The sequence below is a fragment of the Myotis nattereri genome (assembly GCF_964212035.1).
Source record: "Myotis nattereri genome assembly, chromosome: 16".
Taxonomy (NCBI): Eukaryota; Metazoa; Chordata; class Mammalia; order Chiroptera; family Vespertilionidae; genus Myotis; species Myotis nattereri.
Window position 1 is genome coordinate 11,248,315 of NC_138091.1, and position 21,876 is coordinate 11,270,190.

Below are 21,876 nucleotides of genomic sequence, written 5' to 3' on the forward strand. Positions count from 1 at the left end.
CAAAGGACTAGGTGGTCATGAAAATGTTTTAGAATTTGCTTAACCATTTACACATAGATTTTAAGGTCAAAAGCTTGCCTAAAGAAGTTTGGAGCTCCATTACTGGTAAAAATAGCACCAGACAAAGAATGATCAGAAGTTGATCTGGGTTAAAGGAGTGTAGGTGTAACAAACTGCTCCAATGTCTCACCACCCCTAACCCTCCACCCCAATTCTGGCTCCTACCCAGTGTCTGGGAACTCAGTATGGAAATCAAAATGATCAAATTATCCTGATTTTAAAGCATAAATATCAAGGAATAGGAATTTTTAATGTATTGAACCTTAAAAGCAGTTTGTCACTGGGGCAAAAAGGGGGAATAGGAGATAAGGAAGCACACAGTCCTCAGCGATCAGCCACATAGTTCCCACATCAGTGCCAGCAGTCAGCCTAGAGTCACCTCACCTAGAAAACAGCGAGGGGGTCTGGGGTTAGAGCAGAGAACAAGCGGCGAATGGGATTCAGAAGAACAAACTATTGGGAAAGGCCAAACACACTGAAGATTGACAAAAGAAGATAATCTGGCAAGAAACTCAGCTTGGCTTCTGCTAGACTCGCACCGAAGGTAATTGGAAGAAAATAAGATTCTGAAAGCATGGGGGATGTGTGGCAAAAACAGACCAAACTTTTATATTAACAACAACAATAAAGGCTAACATTCACTAAGCACTTAGCATGTAGAGTATAAGCGCTTTAATTCCTCCCAATCTCATTACAGAAACATACACTATGGTACGTTCACCTCCAGTACTTAGCAGCAAGAATGCCAGCAGGTAATTTGGTGGAAGAAAGTCACTAATGGAAACAGCCTTATTCCAGGGTGGTGCCTGGACCAGGACATTTCGGCTGAGAGAAAAAAAGCGGTAAACGAGGAGCCCATGGTCTACAAGTTCTGCTCCCAATTTGACCATTTTCAGATATGTCATCAGTGACATCACTAAGCTTCATCTCAATCTTCCACAAACACTGGAATAATACCACCCCACCCACCAAATTACTGTAAGAAGCAAATAAAATAATAACCAGTTAATATGGTATGTAATTTATAAAATACTATCTACAAAAATATGTTCAAATTATCATCTCTGCATTTGCTGGCAAAACTTCATCTAGAGTTATTTTAGTTATAAATATCTATGCCAAACCCACTCTGCTTAGATGGATCATTCCGGAGAGTGAATCAAATGTAATTTAGGAACTATTTGGGGTTATATATTCAGGAAAAGAGACTGCATTTAAAATGCATTTTCCTTTTGACGTTCAGTCATGCTCATGATTTTCCTTTTACAAAGAACATATTTAGTTGGAGAGTCTTTCCCGAATACTATTCAGAGACTCTATGCAACCTGATCCAGTGCAGTAGCTAATCTAAATCATCAAAAGGCCACAGTTACGGACCTCAGAGGCCATTGGAGGAATGCAAGTTGTCCCCCAGTTAAAACATCAAAGTCCAACAAATCACAACACTCAGAAGAAAAATATATTTCTCATACTGATTTTTCTTACTCAAATGATGTTCAATAAACGGCATCACTGGCATTTGCTAACTTCAGTTCTATTCTCCTAGAATACAACACCACATTTAATAACCACTTTTGTTCAACATGAAAGATGAAAGTCAATTCCTATTGCTCAAGGCAGACTGCAGAGTCAAAACAAAAGAAACATCAGAGAAAGGGAAAATGGAGAAAGATGCATTAGATATTAACCTCATATTCAGGAGAAAACTGAAAAATCTTTATCTGTTTCTCCTTCAGAGTTTTAAAGGCTGTAAATTTATTTTGCTCAACCCACCCTATAATTCAGAGCTCTTTATCCAAAGCCCTTCCTTTTTACCTTATTTCAGCCATGAAAATTCTCTCAAGTATTGTCAGTATGAAACAAGAAACATGTCTCTTCTTGACCCTGTATTTTATTTCCTTCCGTAAAAATTCTTAATTCAAAGATACTCTAGATCCTAAAAATAACATACCTTATCAGCTTTACCTTTCTAATTATAACCTACCTCTCTGATGCGAAATTCTGCTTATGTTTTGTGCCTTTCTTGTAATTTTCTCCAAAATAAAGTCTCTCAGAACATCAATGGTTCTTCTTAAAACTAAGTCTAGGTTATAAATTCATTCATCATGTATTTGATCTTTCAAAAGAGCCATTTTTGAAATCCCATGAACCTAGACTTAAACAAATGAGCTAATGTATGTAAAATGCTTAGAACATTACTTGGCATATAGCAAGTACGAAATAAGTGTTAGCTGCAATTGTTGTTATTATTAACACTTCTTGCTACAAAGCACAGGACAGATCCCCACAACAAGGTTATCCAGCCCAAACTGTCAAGAGTTTAGAGGTTGAGAAACCCTGTTTTAAAAATTAAAGGATCTGGCTGTTTGAACATTCGAAACATCTGCACTTAAAAAACCCTAAAAACTGCAGAAAATGCCCAGTGGGTTTGGCCTTGTGGATAAAGCACTGGCCCACAGACGGAAGGGCCCCAGGGTCAAGGGTCTATACCTAGCTTGCAGGCTCAATCCTGGTCCCCAGTCCCAGTGGGGGTGTGTGTAGGAGGCAACCAATTGATGTGTCTCTCCTCCTCCCTTCCACTCTCTCTAAAAATCAATGGAAAAATATCCGTGGGTGAGGATTAAGAAAAACAAACAAACAAACAAAAAAACACCCCCAAAACTGCAGAAAATATGTAAGTCCTAATGATAGTTAATAATCCAATCTACATACCCTACGCTAAGACCTGATGGACAAAAGTGAGTGCCTAATAGCAAAATGGATAAAACTCACTGGTAAACATAAATTGACCAAAAAGCATTAAAAAAATCCCCCAAACAAAAACTAACTCTACCTCCTAAATAATCAATACAACTTAATTCAAAAGGGCACATCTAATGTTACCTATAAACCTGCCATAGACTTTCTAACATGCAGTGTTGATGACGACCACTCTCACACACTGTCAAATGGAAGTTTAAGTTGATACGAAACAAACTAAAGGCCTTCTGAGAAGAAATTTAGCTGTACTTAAGATACATATCTTTTTGCCTTAGCTGGTGCGGCTCAGTGGTGGGAGCATAGTCCCACACACCAGAAGGTGGCAGGTTCGATTCCTGGTCAGGGCACATACTCAGGTTGCGGGCTCGATCCCCAGTCTGGATGCATAAGGGAGGCAACTGATCAATGTTTCCCTTGTACACTGATGTTTCTCTCTCTCTCTCTTCCATCCTCTCTCTAAAATCAATTTTAAATATACATATTTTTTAAATTTTAAGTTTTTATTTTGAAAACTACACATCTTTTAACACACCACATGATTTTGTAAATCTATTGAAAGACACAGTTAAGGACATGTTCAACAACTTAGCTACAGGAATTGCAGTTCAGCATCGTTTATGTTGAACAAAAGACTGGAGATCTCTAAAATGTCCAAGAAGAAGAAACTGATTAAACAAATCACGGTGTATTTATATATAACTCTTAAAATCATGTTATAACAAATACTAACCTGGAAGGATGTTTCTGATATACTATTTGATATACTATTTATAGAAAAATATACAAATTACACATAGTATATAATTCATTTTCATGAGAAAAATTATATCGGAAGATGTGTGCCTGTATGTTAAAGAAGTCTATATATGCACTAGGGTGACACTGGTTAATAAGATCATAGAGGTTTCAAGTGCTAACAAGGGATCGTGTAAGCACTATGAGGGCAGGAATCTGGTTTGCTTTCTGCTATAGCTCTAACACACAACAGTGTCTGGCATAATGGAAAAATAAAACAAAAACTTGTTCTTTTTGCTTATCTCCATTTTCTCACTGTTCTGCAATAAATAAATAATTTGCATAGTACATTTTTAAAATGTTGCCTTAAAAAGAATAATTCAACAGCTAAACTAATTTTTTTACAAATAGAAATGGAAATGCCACCTACTTCACAGGGCCACAGGTTTAAATAATAATTTATGTAAATATTCCTTGTAAACTCGGAAGCACTGCATAGATGTCAGAAATGAGTTATTTTGTTAAGATCATATATTTCAAAGTTAAACCAATTTCATATACACTTTGGCTGGTAGCCTTCCTCTCAGCAGTTTCACTTCCGGTACTTTGTGTTACCTTAGAAGCGAAAATTTGCAATAATAGAGAACTGGTTGAGAACTGGCGCATCCATGAAATGGAATAGTATGTCACAATTAAAATGTGTCCTGTAGAAATGTATTTATTGACATATACTCTTAACCTCTTTAAAAAATTCATATATGTAACATAAGTAAAATAATCCTCAATACAGTTTATTATAGCATCTATGAAGTCAAATATTCAAAGTAATTATAGTAATTTTTACCTTTTTAAATTTCTTCATTCATTCTACTTGAATTTATTCAGCTTTTCACTTTTAGTCATTTGTTTCTCAAGATTCAATCAGTCAAAGCCATCAACAATATTTTATCTTTTAGTGGCTAAATTAAAAACATTTTATGGATGGCTTTCATCCTTTGAAGGCATACCTGCTTTAAAGCCACATTATAGTGTCAAATTAAGCACATGTATATTTTACAAACCATGTAATTCCTTTCTACAGTTTAATGTTAGTGGTTTCATATACATATCTTTATGTACTAGTCACTACTTCATAAATCAAAAGCTGAATCTCATTTTCTCTCCTTAAAACAAATGTAAGAATCGTTTTCCAAGGCTTTATTTTTCCTATTTTCACAGAGAGATCACAGAAGTAGGGTACAAAGAAGAGTCACTCAGAACTAAATTAATAAGAGCTAAAAAAAAGTATTTAGAAATGTGAACTGGATTGGAATTCCTTTATAAACACGGCCAGTAGGAATTTTTTCTCCCATGGATCTCTATTAGAAGCTGAAGAACTCTTACACCTACCACCACATATATGCATTCTTGAGTGAACACCAGCTCCCTAAAAAAAGTAGTAAGTGCTTCCATTTCCCCAAAGACTACGTCTTTATCTGGTATTCAAAAACTCAGCTAAACCCTTGTTGTCTAGTATTACACTAATTAAAGGCACTAATGAAAATCTCTTCACCTTCCTTTAACTTGATTTTATAAGAATGCCTACCAACACTAGAACTAAAACATTTCCAACATGTTATTTACAGAATATCATAATTTGGGAAGCTGATCAATAACATAATAACAACAGAATTGTACAGTTATGGGAATTAGCAAAAATTTTAAACAATTGTGAAGCTTCCAACTGAAATTAGAGCCCAAGAAAAGTGGAAGAAAGCAATATGTTGAATACAAGAAGATGAAGCCATTATTCATGTACCCAACAAGCACCAATCAAGGTGACAACACGCCCGATAATGGAGAGGGCTGTGGGCGGAAGGAGGGGAAAGTGGTCCAAAGGAAGAGCAGGGAGGCGCTAGGTGCGCAGCAGGGCAGGGCTGGACAGCCCACGGAGGCAGGAAACACTCAGCACCAGGAGGAATCCCATCATGTACCCTGAGGCTTTCCTCAGGAACCGTTTAAAATCCACAGACCCACCCACTTTCTACTGTGAATAAACATCCTACAGACTCTGAAATAAAGTGCCACATAAACTCATAGTCTTCTTCAAGTTTCTAAAACCTAGGTCTATATTCAGTTTCTGTAAATTACTGATTAAATGTAAATCACTCCATTTCTTTCCTCCAGATACTGTCTTGCTACAACTGAGAGGTTTTTTATTTTTTTTCCATGATAAATTCTTTGAACTGCCTTTTTTAGGGCAGCGGCAGGTTGGGGGTGTCACAGCTTCAACTCAAGGTGGCTCCGTATTATCCTATAAAAGCCTAAAATGCTAAGTGTCCGGTCGTCCAATCAACCAATCAAAGTGTAATATGTTAATAAATGCTAAGGCCGCTCAACCGCTCGCTATGATGTGCACTGACCACCAGGGGGCAGTCGACAGGTTTATCAGTCGCTATGACATGCACTGACTACCAGGGGGCAGATGCTTCGACCGGTATGTTAGCTTGCTGCTGGGGCCTGGCTGATCGGCACTGAGCGACACTGAGCGGCACTGAGGGAGACGGGCCGGACACGCCCTGGAGTCCTCTTGTGGTTCCTCCCTGGCTGGCCAACCTCCCATGTCTCTCCCTGGCCCCGCTCGTGCACTTGTGGGGTACCCCAGCCTGGCCTGTGCCCTCTTGCAATCCGGGACACCTCAGGGGATGTTGGAGAGCAGGTTTCAGCCTGATCCCTCAAGCCAGGCCGAGGGACCCCACTGGTGCATGAATTTGTGCACTGGGCCTCGAGTCTTTTATAAAATCCTGGCATTTCTGCTAACCATTTGATGTTTATTCGTTTGTTGTTGTTACAGTTTTTTGTTTTTTTTTTCCTGAATTCATTTTAAACCTTTTATTTTAAACCTTTCATTTAAATCTATGTAATTCAAACAGGAGACAGCAGTTAGTACCTCAAGGGTAAACACAGCTCTTCAATTTTACACACAAGCCTGGAAACTAGACTAAGTTCCTGGCTGAATCTTATGGCCTAGATTTATAACTAAACAAAGGTAAAAATTTAAAGTTTTTTCGTAAAAGACCCAAAACAGCCATATAAATCCATTTAGCTTATATTGCTTTTCACTCAAATTTTCATTAAAAACATGTTTATTGTGAAACCATTATTATTCTCTTAGCCAAGAATTATGGGAGGGTAGCAAAAGGAAGGAGCGACTTGGAAGAGGTGGCATCACAGGCCACAGGCGTCGACAATACTGCTGTGAAGTGGGAGGGCTATCTGAACTCAATATAGACTGTTTTGACTTTAAAAATAATAACAAAAAAATAAATCTTACTTGAAATAGATTCATACTCCTCCAAGTAACTGATAAGACTTTATAAAAACACAATGAATGTAGTCATTATAACACTAAAATTCCCATATTTTATGGACTACCAACTCATATATCCACTCAGTCCAGCTGTTTTCCTGCTGCTGACTTGAGTTCCTGTTTTAAAGCTGTGCCAGTTCCTCTTGGGTGTTCTTGTGATGAAAGCAAGCGGCTTTCCCTAAGTTTTAGCCCGGCTCCTTCACATAGTTATCTTATGAAAAAGCCACAACGTGGGGGCACACCACAATGACAGACAGGAGAAAAAAATCTTTTAGAGAATTATTTTGATGTTTAAAATAATGGGGGGAGGGGGCGGAAGATGCATTAAACATAAGATGCTAATGAAATAACATGCTAATTGAAAATAATATGCTAAATAAATAACATGTTAAATACAATTAGCTAATTAATAAAATGCTAATTTTGATATAATCTGATGCCAGACACCAGGTTTACTAAATACTGAGTTACTAATATTTTTTAAAAGTTGGATATGCATTCTTTTTTGTATACTAGTGACTTAAAATGCAAAATCAAAGGAAAGAAAGAGGAGCACACAATGATGAGCTCAGGGAAATGTACCGGAAATGGACAAGAATGGAAAAGTTTGACAGCTTTAAAGTACTTTATAACACAAGGCATGCTGGTTACTTGAAGCAGATATGCTATTATTTTCTCACCAGAACATGACTGAAAATCATTCACCTCAAAAGAAAAGACACCTTGGGTGCATTGTTACAAGTTCACAGTAACTCTTCATGCATATGTGACTTTGGAAGTTTTTTTAAAAACGTGGTAATACCACAAGCTGGGAATGAGTCACAGTATCATGATCTACCTGGAAGGCGATAAACCCACCTGATTGATGGAGTTGGCAGCACAGGATGCCAGGCCTGTTCCCACAGAAGTGAGCAGAAAACAGGACAAGTCGAAGGGCCCTGGGGCCAATGCGAATCCCGCTGAAGTGGTGCTGACAACTAGAGCTGAAACAGAAGCAGAGCAGACATCTCGTTACCAACACAGGCCCCACACTGCAAACGGCAGACAAGCCATCTTCCAGGGAACCCAACCAAGTCTAACCTTCCACTGAAAAACACACATTTTTCCCACTATAAACATTATGTGTGCTCATCACAGAAAAATGCTTCTTTTCCTTTAATTCCATTATACACGAGAGAAAAAATAAGGTGGATGTTTTAGATTGAACCACTCTATTATTCACTCAACACACATTTATTGAATACCTCCTTCACAACCAGTACTATGCTGGGCATTAAGCACTATGTGGGATGAAGGGTTGAACAAGGTCTCATTCCTGCGCTCAGAATTTATTTGACGGGGAGATGACAGACAGAGAGTCATAACTGTATAACACAAGGCAGGAAAGAGCAAGGCCCTGCTCTGTGGGTCTTAATTCTACCTGAGCAGAGGGCTTGCCTGTAACAGATGGTGGCCCCAGGGCCCAGAAGATGACAAGAGGATGACTACAGCCACCAACAGAAAGAAAGAGAAGAGGCACGATGCAGAAGCAAAGCCATGCAATGTGAGCATCCACAGTGACTGCCCCTTTTTCTAAGCCCTGGTCCTTTTTTCCTGGGGGTCTGCAGAAGCTACAGAGCCAAGAAGTGTCTGAGAGTGGTACTGACACAGGGCTGCAGAAACTGAAAAAATGATCACTGTTAGTGAATTAACTGGAGAAGAAGACTTCAAGAAGATGGCATTTAAACGGGGCCTTCAGTGGGATGTAGAAACAGGAGAGTAGTGGGATGGGCAACATTACAGGTGGCTGGATAATTCCAAGAACCAGCACAGGGGCAAGAGATCACTGTCAAGACTCTAAAGCACCTGTGACATCTGCCTAGCTTGTCAAACCAAACAGCTAGGAAGCATTTTTGAACCTCTCCTTTCTCTCCCTTCTCTACATCCCACCCATTGCAAAGTCAGTCTGTTCTCCTCCACAACGCATTTCAAACACACCTCTGCTGCCATCATCTCGTCCCACAGCTCACAGCCGGGGTGGTGCCGCCACAGGGACAGTCAGCAATGCCTGGAGACAGCGTGGTTGTCACGACTAGAGGGGATGGATACTGCTGTGCTCCAGTGGGTGGGCGCCAGGGATGCTTATAGACATCTTATAAAACAGCCCCCCAAAAAGAACTTTCTGGACCCAAATGTCATATGCTGACACTGAGAAACATGTCATCTAGCCCAAGCTATTATCTTGCCTGGAAAACTGGAAGGGCCTCGTTCCTTATTGGTCTCCTCTTTCTTCAACCTTGGTCCAGCACGGATGATATTTTAAAATGTACACAGATCTGCTGCATAGGAAATCCTTTGACCCTACCCCTGGAATGAGATGCAAGCTCTCTCCCCAGCCACACAAGTGCACTGGTGCCTCTCTCGCTCACTGACTCGTCTCCCCTGACAGGACCTTCTGTTTTTAAGCCAAGATCCTTCTTGCCTCTGGGTCCGTGCACTTCCACCTCCTCTGCCTCTCTCACCATCAACTCCTCATCCTCCAGGTCTCATCGTAAGTATTACCTCGTAGAGAGAACTCTGATCCTCATGTCTGCAGTGGCCCTCCCAGCGACTCCTCCCTCACAGCGTCCTTCATTATCACACAGCACTCATCATGCGGTGGCCCCGCATGGAACATGGGTCCCTGGAAGGCGGGAGCCCCGACCTGGTTGTCTGTCATACTTGCAGGGTTACCACTAGGCCAAGCACAGAGCAGAATTTCCCAGAGGAAGAGGAGGAAGGGTGGCGGCTGTCAGATGGCAGAATATCAAGTTGAGGAGTTGGCATTTCATTTGATGGGCAGTAGAGACAGTCTAATGAAGAAAGTGACCCAAAACTGCAAGTTTAGCCTGGTAGCAATGGGCACCAGGACTTACAACAGGCACAGTTGTGCAGAGAAACAATGTGAGAGTCTGTGCCATTAACCCACTCTGCATAAACGTAGTAACAGTGGGAACCAGACAGATGTAAAGGGTATTTTGATGGAACAACTGTTAGGACTTCTTCACTGTGAAAGGTGGAAGATAAAGTAACAGCACAAAAGAAAAAAGGTAAAGGGCTGCACCTGGGTGCATGAAGAAGGACCACAGTGACAGAAATAAGGAAATCGGGGGAAGGTGATCCAGCTGGCTGGGCTCAGTAAAAGGCGCTGCCTTTGAGGAACTGCAGGCCATTCAGGTAGAAGCGTACAGAACATTACACTGGAGCCCAGGAAAGAGATGGAGAAGGTGGGAGGCCCAATGCTCTGAATCCTGCACCCACAGACCATGGCTGAGCCCCAGAGAACAGCCAGCAAAGATAGTGAAAAGGAGTGTATCAGAAACATCAGAATTTTACCTTTGGGAGTAAAGGAATCCTGACAGACCCAGACAAAGAATATTTGGGTCTTTATAGTCCTGCCATTGGACATGCCTTGTGCCTAACACTTAGGCCAGGCACAGGCTTCTTCATATTTCTATTTATTTGATTGGGATCAATATAATTTGCAAAGGTGACTTACATGCATGTGTGGAACCAGAAGTTCCTAGACAGCGTGTATTTGGCAAAGGGGTCCTTCCTTTACCTTGGTGGTCCCACACAGGATGTGTACCTGAGCCTCCCGGGGAGGTGTTGCCTCCAGAAAAGAGGACAGAGGTACAGGCTTGAGCAGATAGACTGCAGAACAAGGCCCAGGAAAGACAAACAGGTTTGGATAAAGGTGGGGAGACAAACAGAAGACGAGCAGCTATAGGCAAACAGGGGGCTTACTGGAAGTCACAGAGGCACACGCAGGAGAAGAGCAGCTGGCTCAGGCTGTACCCCCTTCTCCGCTCTGCCTGGCCCACACGCCGCACTACAAGTCAGAACACAACCCTCTCACCTCCGTACAGAACAGCAGCGAAAGCCCCATGGACCCAGGGCAGCAATCCAAGACTAAACACGATTTCAAAGGAAACATTCTGAAGAAACGTTTAGCTCTCTAATTCTCTAACGAGTTAGGCCCAAAAAAAGAAAGCCACAGTGATTCCAGCTTTGGAAACAGTAGTTGAGGGCATATAAAGGATATCTTATGCAGGTGAGACAGGACAAGAACAGCCTGTCATGGAACAGCCAGACCTGCACACATTTAGTGAGCACCAAGAAAACAGCATTTTTAAAAGAGCAAACAAAAGTCCTTTCAGGATACTCAAACAGCTCCGTTCTCTGATAGCACACCGTCAGCGCAAAGCCTCAGGGACAGGCTGTGTGCCACATTGCGGCATCCTCTGCACCACTCCACGGCCTCCCGGTGGCTGGCGACTCCGCACGCGCTGCCCTGCGTGTGTGACAAGCCAGGGCTGAAAGAAACATCCTTAACACCTAGACCACCCCTCAGCTGTACAGACAAATGCTGCTGCCCAAGAAAGGCTGATGGTGTCAATGGGAGACTTTGAGAGGAAAGAGGCTGCATGGCATTCCCTTTCAAAATGAACTAAGTAAATTGCTTTTATCCACAGAATAAGTCAGTCAAAATAATTCATGACTATATTAAGGCCTTGAACCTTACATCAGAAGTAGACTGCTTATAAAATAAACACCTTATAAGCAGCCTACCTTATAGAGCATAGAAAATCCTTTTTTGATATGTAATTAGCAAAAGCTAGAGTCACCAAAATAAAGAACCTCTAAACATCCAAATAAAGAATACCTCTAAATATCCAAATTACATTTTATATAGTGTTTTATAAACAAATAAGAAAAATCAATTAACACCTAGTGGACAAGAGAGCACCATAATCATTAAGCTGTCAAAATAAAAATGCTGTAAGAAGAAAATTCACTTTAAAATAAAAAAAAGAATATGGAGTTACATGAAAGCGAAACTCTTCATTGTTTCTTTTACATTCACCTTAGGGTTTAAATGAGTGATGAATAATATACAAAGCACATCAAATTTTAACTAATGGGTTCAACCGATAAGTTGAGAGATAGAAAGTGGTTTACAAAAAACTGACATGATCATAAATTTAAAAAACAGAAATAACTGCCTAATTTTAAAATGTACAAATTGTGAATGGTAATATACATTACAAAATTATAAGGATGATTATTACAGCCAAGGAAACTGGAATTTTGTAGAACATTTCCAATAAAAGATCAAAAGCTAACAAAGAATGTATTATACTTACTGCATCAAAGCAATTAAGTTAAAGAAAGAGAAGGGCGGAGGATTGATAAATTGTGCAAGGAGAACTGACCAAAGCAATACTCTCATACGGCACTGCCACAACTGTAATTAAGCTCCTCATTGATTTCCTGGGATTCATTACAGGGAATCATTTTACAACACCCGGATCTCATTAAAAGTGAATGTAATACATTCTTTCATTAATAACATTTGAAATTATATTTTATTTGGTAATCTCATATTCTGTCCCTTCGCAAGTAAACATAAAATCAATGCTGCCCACGAAGCATGGCCCGTCTGACGGAGGCCCGGAGGACTGCTCCGAGGCCCGAGGATGGCGCTGGAGGCCCAAGGAGGAGGAGCCTTCCCAGCCCCGTGCAGCCTGCCTCATCCCGCCCTCGCTCCTGGCGGTGTCCAGCCAGGGAACCACAAGTGCCCCCATGCAAAGATTCACTAACAGCCTTCGGGGTGCTCAGTGAAAGGCAGTACTATCAGGCCCAAGTTTTTCACAACTCAACCTCTCCAGTCAATCTCTTCTGACCCATCCCATCATCAACAGGATTCAACAGAAACGGTCTCTTGTCTGCCCGCTTTCTCCAAGGAGTTCTTACATATGCTCTCCGTAATTAAAACAAAATTATTTTGAAATAGTCACAATTAGGCAAGTCCGTCCGGCCTGGAAGAAAGCCAGCATCCCTGGTGTGAACTATGGGTGGCCTCGGAGCAGAGCAGGCCACAGTTGACGCTGGAAGGGAAACAGGCCTCAGTCCAAGAGAGGCGCAGAAATGAATTCTGTCAACAACCAGAGGGCCTGGAAGAGGACGCCGGGCCCCAGGAGAACCACAGCCCTGAACAAGCACACTGACTCCAGGCTGGTGAGACCCTCAGCAGAGAATCCAGCCGTCCGTGCCTGGACTTCTGAAATAGTCACTTTGTGTTGTTTTAAACTGCTAAGCTTGCGGTAACTTGTTTTGCAGCAAGAGAACACTAATACCTACTGTAACAAGGGAGGCATTTAGGAACGGCGAGTCTACCAACAACAGAGGACAGACTGACTGGAGTGGATGGAGGCCACTGCAGGGCAAGGCGGGAGTGCTGAGGGCCTGGAAGGAGGGCAACAGTGCAACAGAGGGTAGGTCTGTGCTTGGAAGGAGGCTGCACTTTACAGAATGAATATATGTGACCACAGCAAAGGAGCTAAACATAATTCAGTACCTACTAGTCTAATCTCGGTCCTAAGAATCGCTCCCACAGCATTCCCAATGACTGCCATCTCCAAATCTGGTGACGGGAACGGACTTCTCCCTGGGCACCTCTTCTGTAGAGAGGAGCGCTAGCTGCTGGGCAGCTCTCCCTCAAACCAAGTCAGATCAACTTCCTGGGAATCCCTACCTACGGCTGTAACTTCTGTGGGTGGAGCAACAGCTTCCTCTTAGTACCACCCTCCCATCATGCAGAAGAAACAGCCCCACGTCCATGCTTTTCCGAGCTGTGTCCCCGATGACCACCCACCCCTGACTTTCACACCCCTGTGCACGCGGTGACACCTTTTAGACATGCTAGTTTTTCACTATAACAAAAGCACCTGGCACAGTGCCTGCAGATAATAAGGCTTATTAAGTGGCATTCTTGGTAACTATTAAAATGTGGTTCCTAGAATTCTACATGACATATTTCTCTGGCTACTAAGCTTAGATATAAAAGCAGTGTATAAAGGAAGTTTGAGAAACTAACAAGACATTTCATAAAAGCGCCACACACCTGTCTTATGATCTAAGTTACTTCTTTGTCACCCTTAGGGCAGTGATGGTGAACCTATGACACGTGAACTCATTTTTTGGGTTGATTTTTCTTTGTTAAATGGCATTTAAATATATAAAATAAATATCAAAAATATGTCTTTGTTTTACTATGGTTGCAAATATCAAAAAATTTCTATATGTGGCACGGCACCAGAGTTAAGTTAGGGTTTTTCAAAATGCTGACACGCCGAGCTCAAAAGGTTCGCCATCACTGCCCTAGGGCGTGAGTGGAAAGTAGTTCTTAATAAGATGGACTATAAATGACAATGATAAAAACAAAACACACATTTGTGAAGCATTATACAATGTCTGTGTTTTTACATTCATGTAAATCTCAGAAACACTGTGGCTTCAAAACAGTGTGGAGACTTCAGGGTATGAGAAGAAAATGTGAAAACTTTCACTTATATTTCACTTTTTAATTCTTTCTTTAAAAGCACTTTATTTGGCATATCTTAAAATGAATATAATTCATTGGTGTACCAGTTCATGAATTTTATTTAAAAATAACTGTACATTTTATCTTATGTAAGACATATAATAATGTAAATATTACAAATATATATATATGTATATATATATATATATATATATATACATATATATATATGTGCGCACTTGAAATTTTTTACTGATAAAGAACATGGCTAACAAACTTTAGAGAACGTGCTCTAAAATAAACAGCAAGACAAGCGATGGCAGGTCTTAACATTTGATTTTCTACAGGAGACCCACATGCAGACCCGCCGCGGCAGTGAGTGCCATGGAGGAGCTAAGGGTACACAGTCTGCGTGCAGTCCTGGGCTCTCTGCTTTACAGATATTCTTGAACAGGTACTCGAAAGACTCATTTTCAGAAGAAAATTCAATGCAATGAAGGGAAAATACAGAAAGGCGCACACATTCACACAATCACCACCCAGGCTGCTGAGTGCTAACTCTGTGTGCCTACACAGGACCCATGGGGCCGCCGGTGCCTGCACCGCAGGCTCCGTGGGACTGCAGTGTCACCCTCCCCGCAGAGAGCTGGGTGAGTGGGAGGAGCCTCACTGCACCTGCCACCCTTCTGCAGCAGAGGCCCTGGTCACCACCAACAGGCTCCGCGGGCCGGAGGGCAGGTGCGCCAGCCTCCCAGTTCCAACATCGCAGTGCAGTGCGCTCTCCGGGAAGCAGGCAGCCATCTGGAAGGGTCTGCCTTCTCCAGTATGCAAGAGGCTTTTTTGAAGAAGCAGCTTATCAAGAATAAGTTCTGTGTGTTTTTTTTAAATACTCCACACTTTGAGCATTATTTGTCTCTGAGCCTAAGCATAATGAAGGCACTTTATTTCCTTTCTGAGATCACCAATTAAAAAGAACTATAAGGATTATATTTTAAAAACTGGTCATCTACGTCCTGCTTTTATAAAACTGTCTTTTCATGCCTCACTATTTTTTAGCACTGGCCTCAAAAGAATTAAGTGAAAAACAAAACTCCAATAAATCAATTTGGGTAATTATCAACTCTGATAAAAGATTTGGCAGAAAGATTAAAACCACTGGTTAAATGGGTTTGAGGTTCTCTATAGATTTTAAATTACCCTTGTGATCTATTATATCTCATTATCCTCGATAGTGGATACTATGTAACATTGTATTCCAAATACTACAAACCCAAGATGTATTCTCTTTAAGGCTCTTTTGTGCACAAAGCAGACAGAGAACAGACAGTTAATAAATTTGTATGTGGTTTGGTTTATGTGTGTGTCCCAGCTATGGAATAAGTTTTTTTGGTTGATCTTAAAGTTCAAAATTATATGTTAATTAAGAGGCAGGAATTAAGTCTCTTCTGATTTTCACATGAGCATGCATTATTACTTCCTAGCTGTACTTGTGATTTCCTCCTCTCTCTCCATTTCTATTAACACCTTAAGCTTCAAATGGTTCTATTTCTAATTTGAGTTTTTTAGGCTTCGTGGCTTAGCAGTGCTCTGTGAACCTCCTGACACAGTCATCTTACCAGCACCCATATCAAAGAAGGTGGTAATTCTTATGCCTATTGTTAAGTTCAGATGAAAAGTCGATTGATGAGAGACACGGTATTTTTTCCTCAGCCACATTAAAGAATATCAATCAGAGGTAACTGATTACAAACCATAACCACTTCTGGTTAAAAGATAAGACGTTATAGAGATTTTTAACAACACAGCTGCAAAACTAGGAACTTATGGTGCCTTCCTGTTTTCCTCTTTCTTCTTCTTATATAGTTAATGACCAAAGCTAGTCTGAAAAATCCTGGGACCAAATTAAAACTCATCACTTCAAATGCACTGAGTAACACTGTTACCAAGGGAAACATTTCAGTATGATCAAGGCAGTCAACCAGGAAGCATTTGGTTTGCATTTATAGTCAGCATTCAGAAAAGGGAGATAAAATAGCTATCAGACCTGTTTAAGTAAACATGTAAATAAAAGCGGTTTAGGAAGGTTAATTATGCAGCACTGAGGGAGATCCTCAGATGGTCCTTTCAATGTTTTTCCATTGCTTTTAAGCTTTGCTACTTTGTCATCCTATTTTTAGTTCTTTTTTTCTCTTCTCAATAAAGAAACATTTCTTCTCAATATACTTCGTAATCAGCTAAGAAACTTTTCCATAAAACTGATGCCTACCAAAATTTTTTAAAAAAATGTATTTTTATTGAGTTCAGAGAGGAATGAAGAGGGAGAGAGACAGAAACATCAATGATGACAGAGAATCATTGATTGGCTGCCTCCTGCACGCCCCGCACTGGGGATCAAGCCCACAACCCGGGCATGTGCCCTTGACTAGAATCGAACCTGGAACTCTTCAGTTCCCAGCCCGATGCTCTCTCCACTGAGCCAACCAGTTAGGGCCTACCAAACTTTAAAGAGGAAACACCTCTTTTGAAAAATGCATTTGGCAAAAAGGAACTGTAAGTTAGGCAGTTTTCACTAAAATAATGAGGCCTTTTCTCAGTTCTGTATCAAAATTGTGTCACTATCCAGAGAACAGATATTTTGTGATATACACTTAAAATAACAAATTAATATTAAGCATATATTTAAATTATTATTCTGATTTTGACAGTATTTAGTATTTACCTACATTTGATTATTTTACACAAGACATATAACAGGTCAGTAAAATGAACCTCTCACTTGTTCTTATTTGGACATAACTACATACATATGTTACTGTATCATTATTTTCTTTTTCACTGAATACTTTCACTTATTCCTGGTAACTAAATAGTCATGCAATATTGGCTATGTTATTATTCTAGGCATCCAAGATAATTTTTTAGCAAGAGAAATCTTTTAAGGACTTTTAAGATGATGAATAATGGGAAGAATTCCCTGAATGGTGTCGAAGTCTCTTTAAGAGAAACTGACAATCAATAATCACCATTTGCCAACCCTAATAGACAATTCATTGATAATGTTCACGTTCACTAAGTCTCCTGGCTGAGGACCAGATCATTTTGAATAAAACAAAGTCAAGTCTTTGAGGATCCCTCTGAGCTTCCAGGGGTATAACTTTCACAAATTCAAATAACTTGTAGAGAAACACGATAGGGCCATTTCAGTTCCCCACAGTTATGCTGAGTACAAAACAAGGTATCGGATAAAAACTTCAGGATACAACAACAACAGGTGAAAGCAGCACCTTAAAAAGCAGACAGAGGAACCACAGCACAGCAGCCTGAAGTCACCTGGAACACACTTCTCAGCCGCCATAGCATTCAATGTTAAAGACAGCAAAATACAGCAGGTCTTTGAACAAGGTCATTTCATTCAATGCCCTTTCCTTAAAATGATGGTCAGAAAAAATAAAAAATCAGTTCAAGCAGGAACACTGTCTGTGCGGAGTCTGCACGTTCTTCCCTGTATGCAGGGTCTTCCCTAGGGAATCCAGTTTCCGCCCACATGCCAAAGATGGGTGGAGTGAACTGCTGTGTCAACCTGCTCCAGTCTGAGTGCGTGTGTGTGTGTGTGTGTGTGTGTGTAAGATGTACACGAGTAAACTGATGTGTCTAACCTGCCCCAATCTGAGTGTGAGTGTGAGTGTGAGTGTGTGTGTGTGTGTGTGTGAAAGATGGCGTAAGTGAATTGAAGTATCTATACTGCCCAGTCTGAGTGTGTGTGTGTGTGTGTGTGTGTGTGTGAAAGATGGTGTAAGTGAATTGAAGTGTCTATACTGCCCCAGTCTGTGTGTGTGTGTGTGTGTGTGTGTGTGTGTGTGAAAAATGTACACGAGTAAACTGATGTGTCTAACCTGCCCCAATCTGAGTGCGAGCGTGAGCGTGAGCGTGAGTGTGTGTGTGTGTGTGTGTGTGTTTTGAGTGACCCTGCAAGGAAAAGGAATCCGTTCCAAGGTGGGCTCCTGCTTTGTGCCCTGAGCTTTATGCTCCGACCACTGACCCTGAACTGGAATAAGCAAGTCGAAAAATGATTATTTTCTTTTAAAGTTAAAGAATTAATTTTATTTTAATTAATATTTATTAATATAGCTAGTATATATGCTTACATGTATGTATAGCTCACATTTATTTCAAAGTTTAATATTAGAAGTGTTTTGGGTTTTCATTTAGAAGTTTGGTGATTTCTACGACCAGAATTTAATTTTTATTTATATCAATTAGCCTACAGTAAAATTGGTTTTGTTATGTTGTTTTGCTTAATGTTACAGTTTCCAGGAGATGAGAGAAGAGCGGGTAGGGGAGAGGGTGTTGAATGAACTTTTCAGATTAGAAGAGTTTCTCCAAGTATGTTCTGGGACCATTCCTAACAGGCCTTTCTAGGCCCACCCCAGACCTAAAGCAAAGTAGTTTGTAGAGATGGGGCCCAGAAATTTGCATTACAACAAGCATGCCAAGTATCTCAGATGGCAAGTGAAGTTTTATAGTCATTGAAGAAAGTGACGTTCTGTGCTGATGGTGGGAACGGGTGAAGAAGAAAACCGGAAGCAAGACGCCAAAGCCCTGGTGACTGCCGGAGCGCATCAAAGCCGGAGAGGACGGCTGCATGGCACCACCTGCTCGTTTCCTTGCTCGGCTGAAGCTTCACCAGCACCTAAACTTTCCAGTGCAGATGCATGATGGGCTAGTTGGCTCTCCTCTGCTGTATAATCCAGTACTAACAGTTCCCAACATAAACTAGGAGTCTCAAAATGTGTGTTTGATGACTAAGATGGTAGGGAAAATGACTAACAGAGCAGTGCACGTCTACAACCACTCCTGGAAGTCAATGTGGGGCTGGGAATTAGTCTTCATTTCAATACACTGCACCTGAAGTGCACATGTGAGACTGTGGCCGAGCAGACTGAGGGGTGGTGATCTATTTCCTGGGGAAGCCAGCTGGTGGAGAGGTGGGCAGGCTCACCTCCCTTTCCTAGAAGGAAGTGCACTGCATAATGAGGTAGCCTCGTGGGTGCCATGAGGACACAGAAATGTTGACTCGGCTGGACTTTGCTGCTCTGGCTTTTAAAATGACAGAGGTAAGAATTATGCCCTATCTTACAACCTCCCTTGTAGCTAGAGGTGACCATGTTGTACAGTATTGGCCAGTGAAATAGAAGAAGTTCCTATCAAGAGCTTTCCTTCCCAAATAAAAAGGCAAATTCTTGTGAAGAGGTTTCTGACGTTTCACACTGCCCCCTTCTTCATCCTTTCTGCCTGGAGGACAGCATGATGGCGGGGCAGCGGCAGCCATCCTATGGTCTTGAGCACAGAAGCCACAAGCTAATAATTACAGAACAGAGAGAAGGAACCAGGTATGTTGACAACATCCTTTAGCACCAGTTCTTCATTCCTATTTCAGACTCCTTGATGTAAGAGAAAAACAAACCCTTAATCTGTCTGCATCACTGTTCTTCAATTTCAGTCACGTACAGCTGAGCCCATTTTCAACTCACAGCTTTTCCTCTCTCTTTTTTAAAGGTGTCAATATTTTTTGAGATCATCATCCTCGTGAAATTTACCTTTGCATTCCTTTACATGTCCCTATTGTAGCATTTTACACTTACAATCAATTCAATTAACATCAAATGGAACTTAAAACAATTAGATCATTAGAAAACAGAACAGCCTAGATCCGTGGTCGGCAAACCGCGGCTCGCGAGCCATATGCGGCTCTTTGGTCCCTTGAGTGTGGCTCTTCCACAAAATACCACGTGCGGGCGCGCATGTATAGGGCGACTGAAACTTCATGGCCCATGCGCAGAAGTAGGTATTTTGTAGAAGAGCCACACTCAAGGGGCCAAAGAGTCGCATGTGGCTCACGAGCTGTGGTTTGCCGAGCCGCAGTTTGCCGACCACTGGGCCCTAGAAAAATGTATTTTTCATCTAACTCAGAAAACTGGCTCACGCATCTTCACAGCCCTCTCCTACCAGAAACCAACTGGAATGAAGGAATGAAAATAAAAATCAGAGAAAAACCTGTATCAGCATAAATTAAGTAGAGAGTTGATACTAAAACTCCCAAGTAATGCTTGTCAAATATGGTACAGGTGACATTAAATTGTAGATGGTTGCTGAGAGCTGACTTATTACTTTCATTACTTAAATAGCCAAAAAAGCAGACTGCCTAAGTATCACCTAACAAGGAAATGGATAGACAAGAGAAATAAAGGCTATGTGACAGCACCCGCCCCTCCTTCCTGCTGTGAGAGGTGAGGGTCAGGAACAGAGGCTGGGTGGGCCATGGGTGTGAGGGCCCGCTGTATGAAAAGTCCCCTCCTGTGGAAGCTACAGCACAGCTCAGGGGATGGAAAAGCAGTCACCTCAGAAAGAGAGCAGGTCCTGGCCCTGACATAACTCACTGAGACAACGAGAGGCAGTTCTGCATCCCCTTCCCCTGCAGCAAGCCACCACTGACTATGCTGGCACGACAGGGTATCTTTCCAGCTCGGCAGGAAGTAGCACAGAGAAAAGGCTAGGCAGAGACACATTATATTCTGAGAGCATAGACAGACTACACTAAAAATGAGATGTGGAAAGTAGAACACTGGCATGTGTGGTTTCAAAAACCTTGAAAATACCTTGTAGAGAAAACGTTGCCCTGCTGGTAGCCGCAGCTTCATCTCCTTCAGGCCATAGGAATGTTACATCAGTAACATAAACTGATAGCTTCCATCTTCAAGTTAAACCGTTAGGTGATGAAGAAAAATCGTACCATGCATTCATTCAATGAGCAGCTACTATGTGCAAGGCACTGCATCAAGTATAGACAGAACAGTGCAAACAGACAATCGCCCTGCCCTCGTAGAGCTTATACTCTTCTGGAGGACTTACTACCATCTGGAACTTTCTCTTCACCCGGGAATGGACAAAGATAAATCTAAGACTTATAAGAAAGATTCTACAACATTTAAAAAAATAAAGGAACATGGAAGAAAAAGAGGTTGAATATATTTATAACAAAGATGCACCACAGTACTAGACTCTGAGCTCCTCATTAAGAGTAAGACCCATGTGGCAGAGACTCACAGTTACCCCATTCTGCCTGTTCTACTCACTGCACTCACCCCATTCTACCCAGTTGGAAGGGTACAGTTGGTACACAGCAGGGACTCAATGAATAGCAGGTGAGTGAGTAGAATAAGTAGAAAAAAGACACCCCTATCTAATGTACAGAAGCAAGCACTGCCATAGTAGAATGTTAAAAGTCATGAGAATAAAAAGTATTATGGCGTAAAACAAAATCAGCGCTGTACATAACACATCTCAGAGGATCCTTCAGAGTGAAGCAAAAAATTATGGTGAGAAAAGCAGATGGAGAGAGTCTAACAGAGAGGTAATCATACAGCAAAATTAAATAATTGGTACAAATATGAAAAGGGAGATACCCTGACCATTATTTGATTGGCTATCCAAAAAACTCATAAAAGAGTCAACTGAAAAAAACAATTTTTCAAATACCCCAAATTAACTGATCAATAAATGTATATAATCTACTTGAAAAAACTATAAAATTTAAGAGGCATAAAAGAACTCTTGAATAAATGAGGAT

The 21,876-nt window shown here is 41.2% G+C and overlaps 1 protein-coding gene across 2 annotated transcripts in view; it reads right to left on the bottom strand.

Moving 5' to 3' along the window:
- The window catches only part of COX10 (cytochrome c oxidase assembly factor heme A:farnesyltransferase COX10), a 117,735-nt gene that overhangs the window by 79,001 nt on the left and 16,858 nt on the right, over positions 1–21,876 (bottom strand). For both annotated transcript variants that reach the window (XM_081109632.1, XM_081109633.1), the window contains exon 4: positions 7,763–7,887. In XM_081109632.1, coding sequence (XP_080965758.1) covers positions 7,763–7,887 — 125 coding nt within the window. The remainder of the gene's footprint in view (positions 1–7,762; positions 7,888–21,876) is intronic.